Source organism: Tiliqua scincoides, chromosome 4 (assembly GCF_035046505.1).
Source record: "Tiliqua scincoides isolate rTilSci1 chromosome 4, rTilSci1.hap2, whole genome shotgun sequence".
NCBI lineage: Eukaryota > Metazoa > Chordata > Lepidosauria > Squamata > Scincidae > Tiliqua > Tiliqua scincoides.
The window spans coordinates 134,982,772-135,002,638 of record NC_089824.1 but is presented as its reverse complement, the minus strand read 5'-3'; the positions used below and the strand labels follow the sequence as shown (position 1 = coordinate 135,002,638).

General features: G+C 40.6%; 1 protein-coding gene across 4 annotated transcripts in view; it reads right to left on the bottom strand.

Moving 5' to 3' along the window:
• Positions 1–518: 518 nt before the first annotated feature.
• EVI5 (ecotropic viral integration site 5) overlaps positions 519–19,867 on the bottom strand; it is a 92,314-nt gene continuing 72,965 nt past the window's right edge. For 2 of the 4 annotated variants that reach the window (XM_066626622.1, XM_066626623.1), the window contains 2 exons: positions 17,648–17,743; positions 519–1,796 (listed from right to left, as the gene is read on the bottom strand). In XM_066626622.1, the coding sequence (XP_066482719.1) occupies positions 1,485–1,796; positions 17,648–17,743 (408 nt within the window). In that variant the 3' untranslated portion in view covers positions 519–1,484. Of the gene's footprint in view, positions 1,797–6,889; positions 7,061–9,368; positions 9,474–17,647; positions 17,744–19,867 lie in introns of all 4 variants that reach the window. The other 2 variants (XR_010794437.1, XR_010794438.1) reach the window with 2 other exon arrangements.

Sequence of the window (19,867 nt, the reverse complement as noted above, 5' to 3'; positions counted from 1 at the left end):
CTCTCTGCTTGAAACACATCAGTGCCTTTGTGACATTAGCAGCAGTTTCTACCCTCATACCTATTTTCAAGTCTAGCAACCAACATTTTCAAGACTAAAGGAAAGAGGTAGAACTGCCATGGGCAAACACAAATTGCACAATATGCAAGGACTCTCCACTTGCAGGTCACATTTCAATAGAATTTGGTGGTCAGTCTCTGTAAACACAGCTGTAGTGATGGGTTGCAACTGAATAGATTATGGGGAAAAAAAACAGACAAGGCAAGGTGCAGGTAAGAAATGAGCAGAGGGGAGATAGTCCCCAAAGGCAGACAGCTAGCAGAAGCAAGTCTAAGAAAAATAATGTGTAGCAAAGCCAGCTTAGGAGCTCAGTAGGTTTTGGAACTCTCCCACACAAGCAACCCTCACTAACATTGGATTGCCACATGTTGATCCACATTCCACCATTTGGCAGGCATCCTCCCCATTTGTAACAATGAATGGTTGTAGTTTAGGGAATACTTAAATATAGCAACCTGTTAAATCATGAAAAAAGTTTATTATATAGTTACATATACACAAAGTTAAAATTTCAGACAATAGTGTCACTTGGAACACATATTTCAGTAAGACATGAACCTGTGAGAGATTTGGTAAGCTGAGGTCTTAAATCTCAAATTAGTGTTTTTGCCATTTTGTCCATAAGCGTTCTGCAATTTTCCCTTGTATACACAGAATTCCATGTGCATTTTAAAATGCGAAGACCAGTCACACTGCAACATTTACACTTCCCATATAAAATTCAATGTACATTTTTATGGAGGGGCAGAGATATAAATATATACAAAATAGACATTTTTGTAGTTAACATACTTTGATCAGGTTCATTAGCAATACATCAAAAGCAGATGCACATAAAAGTGTTTTTTAACTCTTTAGGGCAAAGTGTGATCATTAATTATTATATAAAATAGCACAGATAAAGGCTTTAGTTTGGAAACTTTGGTGGTTTCCTATAATAGAAGCTATTTTAATTAAAAATAAGACACCCAAGATAGTCAGATATATACCATGTTCAATATACCCATCCTGTGTACTGCCATCTTGATCACAAACTATGTAAAAAGAGCACATTTGTTCACAGAGCATTAAAATATTGCACAATAACGTTTTTCTAAAGAATAGGGATTCTCCAGGTTTATGAACTGTAAAATGGTTCTTGAGTAAGAAGAAATTGTGCGTGCACATTTTCTAGCACGAGAGGCATACAGGAAATACTCATTAATACTGTTAGTGTTGTTTTCCACCCAACCTCCTCCCAATATACTATATGGCCACAGCAAGTCAGGAATAAAGATTTGGCAAATGCAAAGGCAAATAGTAAGATGCATACACATCATGGGTCAAGTAAGACAAAGCGCCAGTCAGTCCAAGAGCTTAATGCCTTATTTCATTTGACCAGGAACAAGCTCCTAGAAGATTCAGTCCAGCATCATTCACAGTGATTACACAGTAGTAGAATAAGATTCCACTCTTTTTTGGTTGTTCTCCTTCTGAATGATTGGGCCTGATGTTTCTGTATCTGCAGCATTTTCAGTATCACTTTCACTACTGTCGGCCACAACTGGATTCAAGTCTCTCTGACCAGTCCTTCTGTGCAAGTTAAAGTGAACCCCACCCTCCTCAATGTGGTTTGATATAAAGTCTTCATCGGATGAAAGTAATGACTCATCATCTCCTATCAAATGATTCACGATATGAATCCCATCAAAAGCGTGTGGGTTTGAGAAGGCTCTCTGGCCTTTTAGGCATCTGATCTGTTAGAAGAAAAAACACACAAGAATTAGATAGGCCTATAATCTTAGCTTAAGAAAGGATAATACGTTCATGTTCAACTGCTAATTTCCAAAACTAAGGAGACCATTGCAAGATTAACAGTGGTGCAAGTGCAGTCAAGGACATTGCTCATTTCTTCCAAGCGGTTTCAAGATTGGGGGGGAGGGGGGAGAGACAAACTATGCCTTTGCTACTTTGAGAGAACTAGTTACAAGAACAATACTACAGATGAATCTTCTGCGATCCGTTTCGACATGCATGTTGGGGGAAGAATACTGGGCAAATCTCTCACAAAAACCCTTGACTTGCAACAAGCAGATTTCCCTCAAATGAGGAGGCTGGTTAGAAGGAAGTTGAAAGAGAAGATAAAAAGAGTCCACTCTCTCCAGAGTGCATGGAGACTGCTTAAAACCACAGTAACAGAGGCCCAACGGAAGTGTATACTGCAAAGGAAGAAGGGCTCGACTAAGTCCAGGAGGGTGCCCGCATAGCTTACGACCCAAGTTAGAGACGCCGTAAATGGCAAGGAAGCTTCCTTCCGTAAATGGAAGTCTTGCCCTAATGAGGAGAATAAAAAGGAACAAACTGTGGCAAAAGAAATGTAAGAAGGTGATACGGGAGGCCAAGAAAGACTATGAGGAATGCACGGCCAGCAACATGGCCAGCAAAGCGTCTTCAAATATGTTAGAAGCAGGAAACCCACCAGAGAAGCGGTTGGCCCTCTGGATGGTGAGGGAGATAAAAGGGGGAGATAAAAGGGGAGATAAAAGGAGACTTAGAGATGGCAGAGAAATTAAATGAGTTCTTTGCATCTGTCTTCACGGCAGAAGACCTCGGGCAGATACCGCTGCCTGAACGGCCCCTCCTAACCAAAGAATTAAGTCAGATAGAGGTTAAAAGAGAAGATGTTTCAGACCTCATTGATAAATTAAAAATCAATAAGTCACTGGGCCCTGATGGCATCCACCCAAGAGTGGATTATGCAACTTGTCCCTCAAGACAGGCATGGTGCCAGAAGATTGGAGGATAGCAAATGTCACGCCTATTTTTAAAAAGGGAAGGAGGGGGGACCCGGGAAACTATAGGCTGGTCAGCCTAACATCTATACCGGGTAAGATGGTGGAATGCCTCAAAGATAGAATCTCAAAACACATAGACGAACAGGCCTTGCTGAGAGAGAATCAGCATGGCTTCTATAAGGGTAAGTCTTGCCTCACAAACCTTTTAGAATTCTTTGAAAAGGTCAACAGACATGTGGTTGCGGGAGAACCTGTGGACATTATATATCTGGACTTTCAGAAGGCATTCAACACGGTCCCTCACCAAAGGCTACTGAATTCACGAGAGGACCTGCCCTCTAATTCCCTGACTGTGGAGTTTTTTGAGAACCGGTTGAAGACCAGGAAACAGAGAGTGGGTGTCAATGAGCAATTTTCATAATGGAGAGAGGTGAAAAGCGGTGTGCCCCAAAGATCTGTCCTGGGACCGGTGCTTTTCAACCTCTTCATAAATGACCTGGAGACAGGGTTGAGCAGTGAAGTGGCTAAGTTTGCAGACGACACCAAACTTTTCCGAGTGGTGAAGACCAGAAGTGATTGTGAGGAGCTCCAGAAGGATCTCTCCAGACTGGCAGAATGGGCAGCAAAATGGCAGATGCACTTCAATGTCAGTAAGTGTAAAGTCATGCACACATTGGGGCAAAAAATCAAAACTTTAGATATAGGCTGATGGGTTCTGAGCTGTCTGTGACAGATCAGGAGAGAGATCTTGGGGTGGTGGTGGACAGGTCGATGAAAGTGTCGACCCAATGTGCGGCGGCAGTGAAGAAGGCCAATTCTGTGCTTGGGATCATTAGGAAGGGTATTGAGAACAAAACGGCTAGTATTATAATGCCGTTGTACAAATCTATGGTAAGGCCACACCTGGAGTATTGTGTCCAGTTCTGGTCGCCGCATCTCAAAAAAGACATAGTGGAAATGGAAAAGGTGCAAAAGAGAGCGACTAAGATGATTACGGGGCTGGGGCACCTTCCTTATGAGGAAAGGCTATGGCGTTTGGGCCTCTTCAGCCTAGAAAAGAGACGCCTGAGGGGGGACATGATTGAGACATACAAAATTATGCAGGGGATGGACAGAGTGGATAGGGAGATGCTCTTTACACTCTCACATAATACCAGAACCAGGGGACATCCACTAAAATTGAGTGTTGGGCGGGTTAGGACAGACAAAAGAATATTTCTTTACTCAGCGTGTGGTCGGTCTGTGGAACTCCTTGCCACAGGATGTGGTGCTGGTGTCTAGCCTAGACACCTTTAAAAGGGGATTGGACAAGTTTCTGGAGGAAAAAATCCATTATGGGGTACAAGCCATGATGTGTATGTGCAACCTCCTGATTTTAGAAATGGGTTATGTCAGAATGCCAGATGCAAGGGAGGGCACCAGGATGAGGTCTCTTGTTATCTGGTGTGCTCCCTGGGGCATTTGGTGGGCCGCTGTGAGATACAGGAAGCTGGACTAGATGGGCCTATGGCCTGATCCAGTGGGGCTGTTCTTATGTTCTTATGGTGGTGGACAGGTCGATGAAAGTGTCAACCCAATGTACAGTGACAGCGAACAAGGCCAATTCTATGTTTGGAATCATTAGAAAAGGTATTGAGAACAAAACAGCTAACATTATAATGCCATTGTACAAATTGATGGTAAGGCCACACCTGGAGTATTGCGTCTAGTTCTGGTCTCCACATCTCAAAAAGGACATAGTGGAAATGGAAAAGGTGCAAAAGAGAGCGACTAAAATGATTACTGGGCTGGGGCACCTTCCTTATGAGGAAAGGCTACGGCGTTTGGGCCTCTTCAGCTTAGAAAAGAGATGCCTGAGGGGGGACATGATTGAGACAAACAAAATTATGCATGGGAAGGATAAAGTGGATAGAGAGATGCTCTTTACACTCTCACATATCAGAACCAGGGGACATCCACTAAAATTGAGTGTTGGGAGAGTTAGGACAGGCAAAAGAAAATATTTCTTTACTCAGCGTATGGTCAGTCTGTGGAACTCCATACCACAGATATCATGTGGTGATGGCATCTGGCCTGGACGCCTTTAAAAGGGGATTGGAAAAGTTTCTGGAGGAAAAATCCAATACGGGTTACAAGCCATGATGTGTATGTGCAACCTCCTGATTTTAGAAATGGGCTATGTCAGAATGCCAGATGCAGGGGAGGACACCAGGATGCAGGTCTCTTGTTAGCTAGTGTGCTCCCTGGGGCATTTGGTGGGCCGCCGTGAGATCCAGGAAGTTGGACTAGATAGGCCTATGGCCTGATCCATTGGGGCTGTTCTTATGTTTTTGAACATTCGTGATAAGAATTTTTAGGCCTGGCTTTATGAACTTTGCTATTCAGTACTGAAGAGGCCACTTTGCTTTACGGAACTGTATTGCAATGTCCCAAGCTTGGATAATCAGAAGTTTGACCAAATTGAAGTGCTATCTATATAGCATTACATGAAGTTATGTGGGAATTCATTTTGGATTGTTAGGAAGCTGGAGTTAAGCAGAGTTCAGAAGAGGGGATTCTACTTTAGACTAGTCTATCTCAGATTGTGCATTGTGAGCCAATTTCAGGTGGTTCCCCATTCATTTCAATGTGTGCTTTATTTTTAATATGCTAGTATGTTGCGTGACTTCATTTGGGGAAATGTTACAGATCTGTACTTGGAACAGGCTACTATGTATATGCTTTTAACAATGATAGTCCATAGGGCTTACTCCCAGGTAAGTGTGAACAGGAATGCAGCCTTTGTGCAGCCACCCACACACTACATGAATTCCTTGTAATATTTAAAGCTGATTAATGAAGTGAAGAATTTAGAAAGTTCATTTCTTGCATTCTACAAGCATGGCAGTTTTAACCAGCTACAATACAAGCAGATAGCTGTTATCCATAATAACATACCAATTAATCTTCATTCAAGACAGTGCACCGTTCTGAAACTAAATGGGATAGCAAAACAATCAAAATCCTTGTGTTCAGTAACTGTGCTAGAGTTTGGAAAGCTTTCCTGAAACATGAAATGATCCAGCATGATTGTGACATGCTCTTAAGTTAATTGGTTGATCAGTGCTTAACATATGCATTAAGACCAAGTTATTTGGCTTTAGATTTTCAAAGCATTAGCCAAAGTTTAAAACTGACAGGAGCGGAAGACACTTGGTGAATGATACAGAAGATAGGGGTTTACCTTAAGTGAAGAATGAGGCATATTTTCCACCAAAGTGTAGAGAAGAGAAAGAACAATCACCTCTAAATAGAGCCAGTCTGTTATCCCAGCCTCAACTCATTCCTTTCTCCTGTTTAATCTTATTACTATGTTGGCATCCTTCAGTCTTGGAAGACTATGGTATCGCGCCCTGAATGGTGGTTCTGGAACAGAGTGTCCTCTCCAGTGCGCGAAGCCTGGGTAAAGTAGATATGGAGGATAGGCTGTTACCCATGCAGCAAATCCCCCCTCTCCACGTCACTGAAATGGTCCAATGGAAAGGCAGAGGCCAATACGGTTGGTTCCAGCGGCGTCACAGGAATTGCCAGAACGTGACTGTGTTCAGCCATGAACTGCCTCAGGGACTCTGGCTCCTGATTTTGCCTCGAGGTTGACTCCTGAAGCCTTTTCCATAACTGGATGTAGCCACAAGGCAGTGGAGGTTTGGGATCAGAGTTTTCCTTTTCTTAGATGAGCTGCCTTCCCAGGCTGACGAGTCCCATCTACCCGGTGGCTGTTTAGTCGCCTCTTACAACAAGTACAGCCAAACTGAGGGCCTATTCTTATCCCCCAGCCCCCAGGGGAATGTTTAATCTTAACATTGCATAAAGTGTGAGAACAGTTCTCTAGACCACAGTTAAAGAATAATGTTCCAGGGGTTGCTGTGATTGTGGGAAAGCAGTGTCCCTATAAAACCAGAACTGAAACAAGCTTTGCTATTTGTCTCTGTCCTGGGGAAGGGGATTTTATTGGCCACAGAGAGACTATTTGTATTTTAGCAGTTTCCCAGTAGAAGTTTCTTTTGGTGCATTACCTCCACACAATCGACTTCTCAATTGTGGATCCTCAAAAGGTGAATTCAAGCATCCTTCAGTCAGTTTACAGCAGTAGTGGAAGAAATAATGACATCAGAAGTCTGGTCCAGAGGTTGTGGAACTAAGGAACTGAAAGACTGGGAGAGATGGGGATCTCTTGAAGGACAGACCTGCAGCAACATGGTGGACCTGCTGTTGTTCCAAAGGTCCAATTGGTTTTATAATTTCAAAAAAAAAAAAAGCTTACTGTCTCCACTATCACTAGTCTTAGGTAATCTTTGAAAATGGCAGAAATAAGCAATGACCCATAGTATATATATATGATTTACAAGGTTGTGGATTAACATTCAAGAACACAGAGCAGCCATGGTTAGAAACATAGTAGAAGAGCTCATATAGATTCAGGCCACTTGAACCTTTTCACAACATGCTCTTACCTGTTTCTGACTGTCACCCCCAAGCAAAAGCAAAAGGAAAAAAGACAGCAGAGAGGATTTAGAGATTTTAAAAACACAACCCTACATCAGATTAAAAAATGAAGCAAACTAAGACCCACTAACATGTAGGTATTCATTCAAATTAATTTTATGAAGCAGAATCAGATGAAGTATTCTGAAAAAAAATCTTATTCTACAACAATTTTGTAGCTATTACCATGTTGGGGTGGGTGGGTGGGAAAGAGAGGTAGGTGCAACAAATCAACAACATTTAGTGCAAACATTGTGGGCCAGTCAAAGCTGTTTTCAGTTAATACAACTACTGAAGGAATTAGCTACATGAGCCTCATGCATCAAATTCAGGTGAACTACTGAATGAAAGTTTTTATAAACTGGGACATTATTCCTACAAATACAAGTAGTTTAATCTGTTAAGGCTTCCTCCAAACTCGTAGAATTAGTCTGTGATGGTCCAAAGAGCAACTAGAGATTCATACTCCTTTGAAAGAGCAATTGGGGTTTAATCCCTTCCCCTCACCGGGGAATCAAACTGAGCCCCAAAAACCAAACAAGAGGTTTTTATTCCAGTGATTCTAGAATAAGCCCTGACATAAAATCCCTTCATTGTTTTAAACTTAGATCTCTAAATGCAAAATGTGGTACTTTAGTTCAACAGTTAAGACACTTTGGAGATCTTGAGGGATGGCAGGGGTGCCTCTCTGCTCCAATTATTTGGAGATGCTATAATTTCCCAGTGCATCATCTGAAAAGAAGTGGAAAAATCAGAAGAGTTTAATAGGCAGGTTGGTCCTACAGTTAGTGGTCCTCCTAATCCTTAGGCAACAAGGTCTCAGTGCGGAGGATGCTTGAAATTATGGGGGAAGTGTCTTGTGTTTCCTTGGCATTGCTGTTCTTCCTTGCTGCTACAGTATTTTGCCATTCATCCCAATGAAAATATTCTCCTGCTTTTTAAAGTTCTATTACAGGTACTTGTTAAACACCTTTTAAAAACAAAAGTTTTTTTCCCTCAAGTGAAAAAAATTTCCCTTTTATAGATAGGGATGCACTGCAAGCAAAATAATTCTGTATTATTTTGCAAAACATGTACCTTAACCAGTTGCTGATCCACTTTTTAAAGTCAGTAACTAAACCAGAGCTTTAAAAACTGATGAAAGTGAACCACAACCAAATATTTAATGCTTCAACTCCTTGCCCTCAAATTGTTTTCTTGACTTAAAATTGCCTCCTGCATCAAAGTCACTATTGCCTTTGAACCAGTGCTTTCTATCATATATGCTACAGAGAGTGCGAGTATTTTTATGCACAACTCCAGCGCCCAGATCCTCTCTTATCACTTCTGAGCTTCAGTGGATGGCCTAGACAACTGATTCCTTTTTCTATTCTCCATTTATGAAACAGGAGCATGTCTCCCTCACCACTTTAAAGGACCGAGGATGAATGAGTTTCCCAAAGTTCCTTGCTTACGTACTTAAGTACTTTTTCTCCTTTAAAAACATGAAGGGGGTTTGCCACTTATCACCTTATCAAGAACTAAGAAGCCAAAAGGAAACAAGATGCTAAGACTAGGTTGCTGAATTGCTAACATGACAAAGATTACAGCTAGTGACACATGGAGACCAGAAGGTTTAAGCAACTCAGAACAGGAAACCAGCAACTTGATCAGGCAGGGTCATGACTTTTTGATCACTGCACTGCCACCATATAATCAAAAGTTCTGAAATCGGAAAAGAAAGTATGTGATTGAAATTATAGCAAGGAGTCAGAAGAACGGGATTCCAAAATGCACTTTGCATGCTACAATGTGTGCCAACTGCAAATTAAAATTGTCTGAAAACTTAACACTTTTAAAGCTTTTATCAGCTAAACTTGGCCCTATAAAGCTATATATCATTTTAATGTAAGAGAAATTTAATAAAACTCCTCCTCTTTGCCAAGAGTATGAAAGGGGTAAGAAGTTAAGGGCAGGATCATAAACTCTAGTCAAAATTCAATTGTCATGAGTGAATTTTATGTAGATTACCAAAGGGCTATATATTGCTAGATCTCAACCTTTCCAGCTGAACTGTTGTTAGATGAAGGTTGTTTAAAAAGCCAGTTTATGACCTTGATGTCTTCACAGTTGGTTCTGGAAAAGGAAATGAAAGTTTTGTTCCTTCAAAATATTTCTCCTGCATGCTACAGGATATCCAGTCATATTCAGTGTCAAAGAAAAAGAAACCTATTGCTTCCTGCAATTCATGTATATTCCACCTTGTTTATCAAAATTTGACTAGTCCATGCTTGAGCATGAACATTAAGATTGTGTCCTGAACACAGTTTCCATTTCATTCCGATCTGAATACTTATCGGAGATAATTATAACTACAGATAATACAAAACGCTCTTTCTAAAAGTCACAAACCCACTTCCCTCAGTCAGTTTTTCTGAACCTCCTTCCCTCAATCAGTTTTTCTCTGCACGGTGAGACTGGGTCCAGCAAGGGGGATAGGAAATCAGTGGCACCACTGCCATTGATCCTGTCCCCTCCCTAGGCTCAATCCACCAATTCCCCCTTCCCCCACCCCTCCAAACCTCCCCCAAAGACTTTTTAACTCTGGTGAGCAGTGGGGGAAGTGTTGACATGGGCAGGAAGGTGCAGGCCTTTCCACTGGAGCTCCCAGCAGCATGCCAACTGAGCACTGTTGGAGTGCCTTTTGCAATTGGCGCAGACTGCTTTACAGTAGTCAGTACCAGTGCAGGAGGCATGCAGACAGCGTAGGAGGGGTGCATAAGACTGGGCGGTCAACAAGTTAAAAAAATTAAACAGAGATTTAAGGCACCCCCTTTTCTTTCCTCCCTCTTAAATTTTGTTCCTGACCCAGCAATAAATAAAAACCCATTTTTATGATGTAATAATGTGTTGTCATAGCTTACGCCATCAGGAGAGAGTTCATTACATTAAAAGCAAAGAACATTAGCAAAAAGGAAGCCAACATTATTGAAAGCTGATTATGTATTCTGGTAGACCTCTAAGCTCAAATGAGTACAAAAACATCTTTCCTAGGACTCTGATGATATTTTGCCAAAACTCGACACCTATCTATACACACCAGCTTGCACCATTAAAAATAAGTGAGAGAGAAAATGCAGTATAGCTTGACTTGCTCTGTCAAAAGAGGTCCTATAACATCCTTAATCTTAAACATTATCTAGCATGCACAAAATCCCTGGTTCAAGAACACAAAAACAATACCACGTATACAGCTGAAGTGCTAGCCTTATTTAAAATAACTGGGTCCACAAAGCTGCTATGTTAGATTGGGTGTCTGCTAACCACATGACCTCACAAGCGCTATCTTATCACATCACAGGTTCCTCAGACTGACCACAACCATTGAAATCAGACTCCACCAGCATAGATGCTCCGTATCTGACACGTACTAGCAAAACAGCAACTTTTTAGCTGTCCAATAGCCTTGCTGACTTGTGGGAGGGCAAATCTGGTGGTCTTGTCTTACTGCACTTGCAAGATACCGTACAAGGAAAGCACATGATTTATTGCTCTGTAAGCTTTAACCACATGTTGAAAAAACTAACACTTTAAATCTGAGAGCTAACATATTTCCTTCCAGTGTCAAGCAGAGGGTTATGAAGCAGAAAACATTAACTTTCTGCACATGCATTTATTCTGTTTTGTTACACACCAACTGAGGGTATACTGCATATTACTTTTTATTTATTTAGAGAGAATAATCTGATTCTTCATCTTTTCAGTTCAGGCAAAGCTTTTAAATGCTTATCTTAGATTATCACAATGGGTGCATTTCAGTGTATTGAAAGACCTTTACTCAAGGAAGCCTGACAAGCATCACTCTGCTTGCTGATGAGTCCAAGGGCAAAGAGAATGGGGAAAACATCAAACATTATAATATACTTGCCAAACTTCTGGAACTCCATCACAGACAGCAATTTTTAATTGCATCAGCAATAATATTCTTCCTGGGCCATGAGGCTGGGTTGGCAAATGTTTTGCAGTGCTTCCACTATTACCAGTGCTTCCACTCAAGGTAAGTGTTGCTGGGAATTAGTACTCCATGCCATGAAATGTCTTGTATCACAATTTCATCTTGGCCCTTGCTGCCGCGCGCGCCCCCCCCCCCATCTACAACAGCAATTTGCAGCTGTTCTGAGAATGGTGATCCAGCCACTTTTATACATGCCTTTAGTAACTTCCAGGTTGGATTACTGTAATGTTGTCTTACATGACTAAAAACATAATTGGTACAGAATGCAGCAGCCATCTTATCAACAAGAGTAGGCCAGAGGGAGCAAATAATACTGAAAGATCTATAGTACTGACAGTTGAAATCTTCCTGGGGCATTTGGTTGGATGAGTTTTGAGCCAACTCAGTACAGCAATTTGCATGCCCACAATCTTCCAGTTATTTAACTCACATCAGCTCTTCCACAAAGCTTACATGTTTCAGAGGAAAGAGGTTGCAAAGTGTAGGGAAGCCTGAAAAGACACCCAAGGGAGAAACAAATACCTCCAGCCCAACCTCTACTAACCTACGCCTATTGAAAGCAGAGAGATACAACTGGCTGGGTGGCCCACGTATACACTGCAGTATTTTCCCTGCTTTTGCTTCCCTGGGTATATAGTCCAAGAACCACATCATAATTATTGTTGGCCCAGAAGAAGTCACTTCTTCCCTGCTCTGTTCTATTTGGATCAGCTTGTTTTCTGTAAAAACTGCCACTGTTTGTCCAAAATATATATTAGGGGTTCCAAGTAATTTTTTGACAGGGAGACTCCATGACAATATTTAAAAGCCTATAGTTTGGACAGACTAGATGGGCATCTCCATTCCATTTCCTTTTCTGCTTCTCTGACCATTCGCAATTGGATTTTTAAAATCCCATTTTCCTAATGAGTTTGGTTAGTTCTCTGGGCTACCATTTCCTAAAGCTGAAGTTTCACAGACTGTCACCACTATTAGCCCCATCCCAAAAGTAGCCCTTTGCTTACATAGTATGAATTATTTATCTAGAAGTAATTACTTAGTGTTTACAATTTTATTTCCGCATGCAGAATCGTTTAAGAGCATGGCATTTGATCTCCAACTTATGTCGATCTTCATTAAGCCCATCTTGTGTTAGCTCAACAGATGTATGATCTGAAGAAGAGATAGCGCCTATATCAGAATCTGTTACCGGTTGCATTAGGTTTTTAGGACATAAATATCAGATGGGTTAAAGCATAAGGTGCATGGAGATAGGAAAGCGAGTCTAGCTCTGATGTTGAAAAAAAAGGAAATGTACTTGTTTCACAAAAATCTTCCCCATCTGAATAATCTATGCAAGTATTTATAGTGTAGCCAAAAGCCTAAAAGTTTATTTTAGTTATCCAACAAATATTGTGTAAAACTAATTGTAAAACTAAAAGTATATTTTAGCTATCCAACAAATATAAACATAGGGTTTAGGGCTGAAAAGCAACCTCCTTCCTATCACAGTCTGGGATGGAGCACTTTTTGGCCCATGCTTCCCACCTTTCTGTAGCAGCTGCCAGGCAGGAGAAGAAACCAAAGTATAGAAGGGTCATGAAAGGGTTCTTAAAGGATAATTCTGAAAGGTTGTGGTGTACAGTATATAGTAGTAGAGAGCATTTGCTCACATTAACAACCCAAAGGGTCGTTTTTCTGAATGCAATTGTTCCTAAACAAGTCTAGGCATTATTGTTTGAATCTCTGCAAACAGAAAACCTGTCAAAGTTAATTGTATTCTGTTGCCTATTACAATATTAAATCTGAAACAGCGGTAGTCACTCAGTGAATATTTAGTTACAAGAAAACTACGGCTGGCAGAAAAGCTTCATGCATGTAGCTCCCGCAAACTTCAGTTCTGCACATGGATATTCTAACTTTCAGTGTAGTCTATTTCTGAAGCATGTTTTTCAATTCATTTCAATATTTTATTTTTAATATAGTAGACTTGATGCTACCATGGTATATGACTGCATTTGGGGAAATGTTACAGTAAATGGGATATGATAGTAAATGGGATTTATTCCTGGGTAAGTGTGGGTAGGATTTCAGCCTAGGATGGTTAAAAATTTTCCTGCTTGATGTCACTTCCGGTCATAACATCACTTCCGGTGGGTCCTGACAAATTCTCATGCTAAAAAGCGGGTCCAGGTGCTAAATGTATGAGAACCACTGGCATAGAGAATGGCCTCTTTTAAATCTGATACTGTAATTGGTTTAGAGTAGTGTTTCTAAAACTGTGAGTCAGGACCCACTAGGTGGGTCTCCATTCATTTCAATATTTTATTTTTAATATATTAGACTTGATTCTCCCATGATACGCGATTGCATTTGGGGAAATGTTACAGACCTGTACTTTGAACAAGCTCTATTTATATTATTTTAACAGGGATAGTAAATGGGACATTCTTAAGTAAGTGTGGGTGGGATTGCAGCCTAGGATTGTTAAAAATTTTCCTGCTTGTTGATGTCACTTCCAGTCATGACATCACTTCCGGTGGGACCTGACAGATTCTCATTCTAAAAAGTGGGTCCTGGTGCCAAGTGTGTGAGAACCACTGGTTTAGAGAACAACATCTGTAGTATATAAAGAAAAATGCCACTAAAATATCAAGAGTGAAATACTCTGCACAACTAAGAATCACATACAACAGTATACAATTTAAAACATTTTATACAGATGTTCATATCCAAGGTTTTCTGCAGTTTTACAGCTGTAAACCAGGATTCCTTCCTTCAATGTCCTAAGTTATTTTGAGACCTACTAATGCAGTTTGTGGGAAAACCCATCAAACCTAAACTTATAGACCACTCTTTAATCTCCACAACACATTTGTTCCTTGCAGTATCCAACAGGAAGCCAGGACAGCTGTTTGGGAATAGAGAGCATATAAAGAAGAAGCAAAAACACACTACGGCAGCATATAAATCATTCAAGTTGAACTGGGAGAGAATGTAAGTGGGAACACACTTCCCTGGTCAGTCTCCTTTAGACTAGCTTAGGAAAGGCCATTTAACTCAGTATTTATTCAGCTGACTTCTCTTCGAGACCCAGTTTGAACCAATGGTAGTTTCAATGCATCTTCCAAGAGATGCCTATCTTTTTATACTTCAAACAGAAACGACAATTGAGAAAAGAGTTCTGCTTCAAACAATAAGCGTTCTATTTCAAACAAAAACACAAATCCAGTGCTCCACACGTGCCTTCTTCAACCTTCTCACAAGCAACTTCATCTATTGTGGTCTTAATTTCACATAGCATAAATTGGCCAATGGTAGTTTTGTGAAGGAATATCTAGAGATGCAGTCTTTTTAGCATCTTAACAAGGTCTACTCCAAAATAAAGATGGTGTCACTCTATGCATTCTCTCACTCACGCACACGTGCACATACACACTTATGTTTCGCTTCAATCTACTCACACCCCAATCCTATCCAACTTTCCAGCATCGATGCAGCCATGCCAGTGGGCACAGTCTGCACTTTGTGGTGAGGTGACAGTAATGGAAACCTCCTCAAGATAAGGGAATGTTTGTTCCCTTACCTTAGGGCTGGCTTTGGTGCTAGAAAATTGAATAGGAAAATTGAATAGAATAGGGCCCTGTGTGGAATATTGGACAGGCAGGCAAGGGAAAAGGCCCACCTCAAATAAGCTCACATATTCTCCAGATCTCAACCATAAAAGTGGAAGTTCTAATACTTGTACTGTAGCTTAGTCCATTAGCTGGGAATAGCGTCAGGATTCAGCTTGCACCACCACTGAACCCTCCTTCTCCCAGGCTGGATCCACCCACCCCTCCCCATCCTGTCCCATGTGGCAGATCTTCACTGATCCACTGGCATGAGCAGGAAGGCTCTGGGCTTCCCACCAAAGCTCTGACAGCTAGTGTTGCCAGAGCATGCTATATAGCTGCTTTGTAGCAGCCAGTACTGGCAGAACATGCTGGCAGGGCAGCTAAATGATTGGTAGCTCCAGGCAACCTAATCCTAAAGTGTCCAAAGGATAAAACTGCCTGCTGTGTGAAGAGCTATCTTTAGGGTAGGGTGAAATCAGGGCAACCACCTTGGACTCCAATTGAGCAGCAGTGGTCTCTGCTCCAGTACCACTTGTCACAATCACTTCACCCATGCCTTCTTCATCCTTCACTGCCTGGTAGGAGGTTATGGGGAGCAGAATCCTCCTGTACAAACCTGCGCCCACCTGTTTTGAAAAAAGAGCTGGTGAAGGAAGAAGGCAATGGGGATAGCAAAGGGATTTTGGAGCATGTTGCGGCATACAGGGAAAATTTGGGCATCACTTCCTATATTCAAAAATTGTCCTTGGTCCTGTACTCTCCAGGGACAGCCCTGGAAGAATAATAAAAATATTTATATGTTGCTTTTCAATAGGTGTTCAAAGCAGTTTATATAACAGTGAATTAAATCACCGTTTCCTAAATAGTGTTTCCCAAATCAAGTGGGTCGCAAAAAGTGGCTTTTGGTGGCTTGCAAAAAGTTTTTGAAATGTGGTTTTTGAAAGTGCCACCATAAAAAAAAAGAAAGAAACAAAACTGGGAGAAAAACCAATTTTAAAAACCCAGTAAAAAACAGGAAAGGCACATTTTATCATAGCAAAGCTCCAATAGTGCCACACTGGGCACCTATGGTCACGTCCCTTCTAGGATTTAACCCAGTCATTCAGACAATGTCTGCTTTTGGTTGCTTTGCAGCATTTCCAACTGGAATCATGTGGAGGTAGCACTTGTGTTGTTATATATAAATATTTAATATTACAACAAATATGAAGCCAGTTAGGATTTTTGTTCTTCCCTGTTCTTCCCCCCCCCCCCCATCTAGTAAAGCTATGTGGGTTGTGACAGATTATCATTTTAAAAATTGGGTCATGGCACAAAAAAGTTTGGGAAGCACTGAATTAAATGCTTATAAGCATTTAACAGGAAACTATTTAGAGAGGCTGCAATCCCATTTCCCTCCCTCCTATGCACAGCTGGAAGCAAGTTCCACCAAGTCCTAAGCGTAGAAAGGATTGAAACACCGGCATCTTCAGATGCGTATTTCAGTCCAACACTATGCCCATGGTACCCCAATCCAGCATGCAATAATAAGCACAAGGAAGCTGTTTTAAGTGCACAGATGTCCTCAGCTGGATTGGGGCATAAATGTTTAATGCAAGATGGTTGGATATCGATTTCTCTCAAGTGAGTTCAGTGGTTTTTAAAGGTACCAGAATGATTACAGCTTGTAACATTGATAAAGGCAAAGCTAGGTTCCTCACGGTTACAATCTCAAGAGATGGGCCCCACCGACATTGCAGGCACCTTATACTTCCCCCTTACTAGTACAGTTTATTTTACAGACACACCAGCAACATAACATGCCACTACAAGGAAGACAGTAGAGAGAAACCAAGGAGAATGCATTCTCCTAGGTTCAGTGTTTTCAACAATGCCCCCTGAGATGTGTATGGCTACATTTTAACACAATGATAACACTCCCCAAGAGAAATAGTTTATGCAGACATTTCACACTTCTTGGTGATAAACCAACATGAATATGGGTAGAATAGCTCTCATAAGAATAGAACCAACATTAATAGACAATGTTGACTGTGTATCTATAATATGCTGCTAGCTACAAAGGAATTAAGATGTAGATAAAGAATTTTTTGTACATAGTCAGATAAAAAACTGACTTAGAAAGTTGCTCTTGGATTGATCAGACAGGTTTTAAAGATAGTTTGTAATATTACTTGAACTGCAGGAGGCAACCACTATTTCAACAGTGGGATTTGCTTTTCTTTCTCACATAGGAGTGAATACCCCTAAAATAATATGTCTAGTGACACTTGGTACACATTACTGAAAAATGAAGCATGTCTCTTGCTTCAGAAGTATTTTATAATACCTATAAGCAAATTCAAGTCAACTGACCAATCAAGATTTCCTTATGCAAATACATCCCTTATAAAAATCTAAGAAGCCTGGTGCTACTATTGTATATTGTTCATACTGTCACATCTTGAACAAGTCTGCATAAAATTCTCAAAACAGTACATTAGTTCATTTGCACTAGATATACCAGTGTACATATTGATCAAAGAGTCATTAGTTCATATACGGTGGGTAAACTGCCAAGATTAGGGTTAAAAAGGAATTAAGTGGAAAAATAAAATCGTTATATCAAAATATAAGTTATGCAGAATTAACAAAAAACCTGCTGTTTCAAAATACTGGAAGAAAGCGTTCATGAGCAAAAGTGATAGCTTTTTACTTACCTCATGATTCAGCTCTGCTATCTGATCTTTCAGTTCTCTAATATACTGACTAGAGTCAGAATTATTAAGTTGCCCTTGAATTTTTCCTTCTTCTTTCTGTCCAAGAAATGAAAAAAGTCTGATTATAAAGCTTCAGCTCTAGTACCTCTATCCATAACTTTCATACCAGGTCCATAGAGTTGTCTTCACATTATAGATCACACATTATCCATTACATTATGGATTACAGGTTGAGACTATTTATTCGCGTGGGTTCCTTTCCAAGCACTCATGTGGATTAAAAAAACACACTATAGCAAAATCAATTTAAAAAACAAAGTTTCTTTGCTCCAGTGATTGAAAAACAGCCTTGCTGACCTTTTGATTCTACGATATGAGTCATTAAGAAGACAATCCATCAGCACGTCACTCAGCCCCTCCCTTCACCAATGCAAAATGATCACCTTTCTTTCACCTGCTGGGGGAAGGGAGGGGTCCCCAGGAGAGAGAAGGATTGATGAATTGTTAGCCTGCTGCCCTCTCTTTCTCTCTCTCTCTCATTAAGGAGGCTGTTGTTAAAGGACTGTTTCATTTTTAAAACTGTTTTTAAAGGGATGCATTTTTCCCTTCTCCAGGGATCAGCACATTCTCTCTCATTTGCAGCGGCCATTTGTGTTGAGTCAAATTTGTGTATAAAAAATCCATGTATAAATAGGTTGGACCTGTACATTGGTAATAGCAGTAACAACTAAAACTGAATTCATGTTTTTATGCCATTGGCGTCACTGCTGCTGCAAAGACAAATTGCTTTAGCATCTAGCACAAGATTAGCAATTTGTATGACAGGTTACCCACCTGATAGAGATTTGGAGGAATGGGTTTGGATGGGCTTTTGCTGACTTAAATCCAAAAGACTAATCCCTATACAAGACTGCTAAGCATGTGGCTGAAAGCCCATGCAGTTTGGCTTCCCAACAGCAGCCATGCTACTAAGGTAATATATGAACAGGTCCTTAAAGGAGATAATTTATAGGACTACCATTTTTAAAAGATACTATACATTTTGTTGAGACCAACAAAAACCATGTACTGTGAATTAGAAGTGTTAGGACTTCTTAAATGGATCTCACTCCCATGCAGGAAGCTGCTTGAACTCTACAATTATGTCATTATGTATGATTTGCTAACAGTGACAACAGTTGGAGGCTCTAGCAACCAAAACAATCTGAGATGAATTCCCCACCACTGAAAGAAGCAAATAATTAGTAGTTGTTCATTTATACATAGACATGACCTTCTTTAGGAGCTACATTTCTGAATTTCTGGGGTTTTACAGTGCCTGCATACTGAAAGTCTCTGATAGCTGGACACATCCACAAATGCTAAAGTTCCATTTAGAGTCTTAAATGTAGTCTGGAAGCACAACCTTGAACATTTTTTGGGGAGACAGATTACTTCAGGTGACATTACAAACTGGGCAAAGAACAGTTAATTTTCATATGCCCTTATTGTCCTCTCAAGAGCTCTGAAAAAAATAGAAGTGTCTCTGGAGATAATCATAGTACAGAAAATGCAACAGGTTTTAAAATTTCTGCACTTTAGGGATAAGGGAGGCTTATTTAACTACAATTTGGGGGTGGTGCAGCAGAAAATGACATTTTGCAGCACAAGATAAAGAGCTCCAGCAGTAGCTACTACCTGCTGTTAATGCCTGATTTGCAGCAGACTAGGAATTGGCCCATTCATTCCCCAATGTTGGAAGAGGAGAAGAAGCAAGGCCAAGAAATGCCATTTTCACCCATACCGGGATTCTAGGAATGTCCAATATTGTATCAGCTGCTTAGGCTCTGGTTGGGCCAGTGGCATACATCATTGGTCCATGTAAACAGCAATGTGCTAAGGAGTCTAGAATGGTCTCTATAAAGACCAATTTTTACAGGGACTATTCTAGACTCCAGAACTCTGTGGTCGACCATTGAGAATCTACCAAGTAGAATTCATTAAAACAGAAATGGTCCCTGTTAAGGAACTTTCTGAACCAAAAGTGGCTTTTGTTCCTCTTGCTTTGTTGCAGGAAAAGTTTGACAACTATTGATATCTATGAAATGATTACTTTGAGGTAAACCTTATTTAAAAAAAAATAATCACGCAAATTCTTCAGAGACAGTGTTAAGTTAAAGCTCTCAGGAACAGAGAAAACTGAAGCCATTAAGATGAACTACTTCCTGATTTAGGTAAATG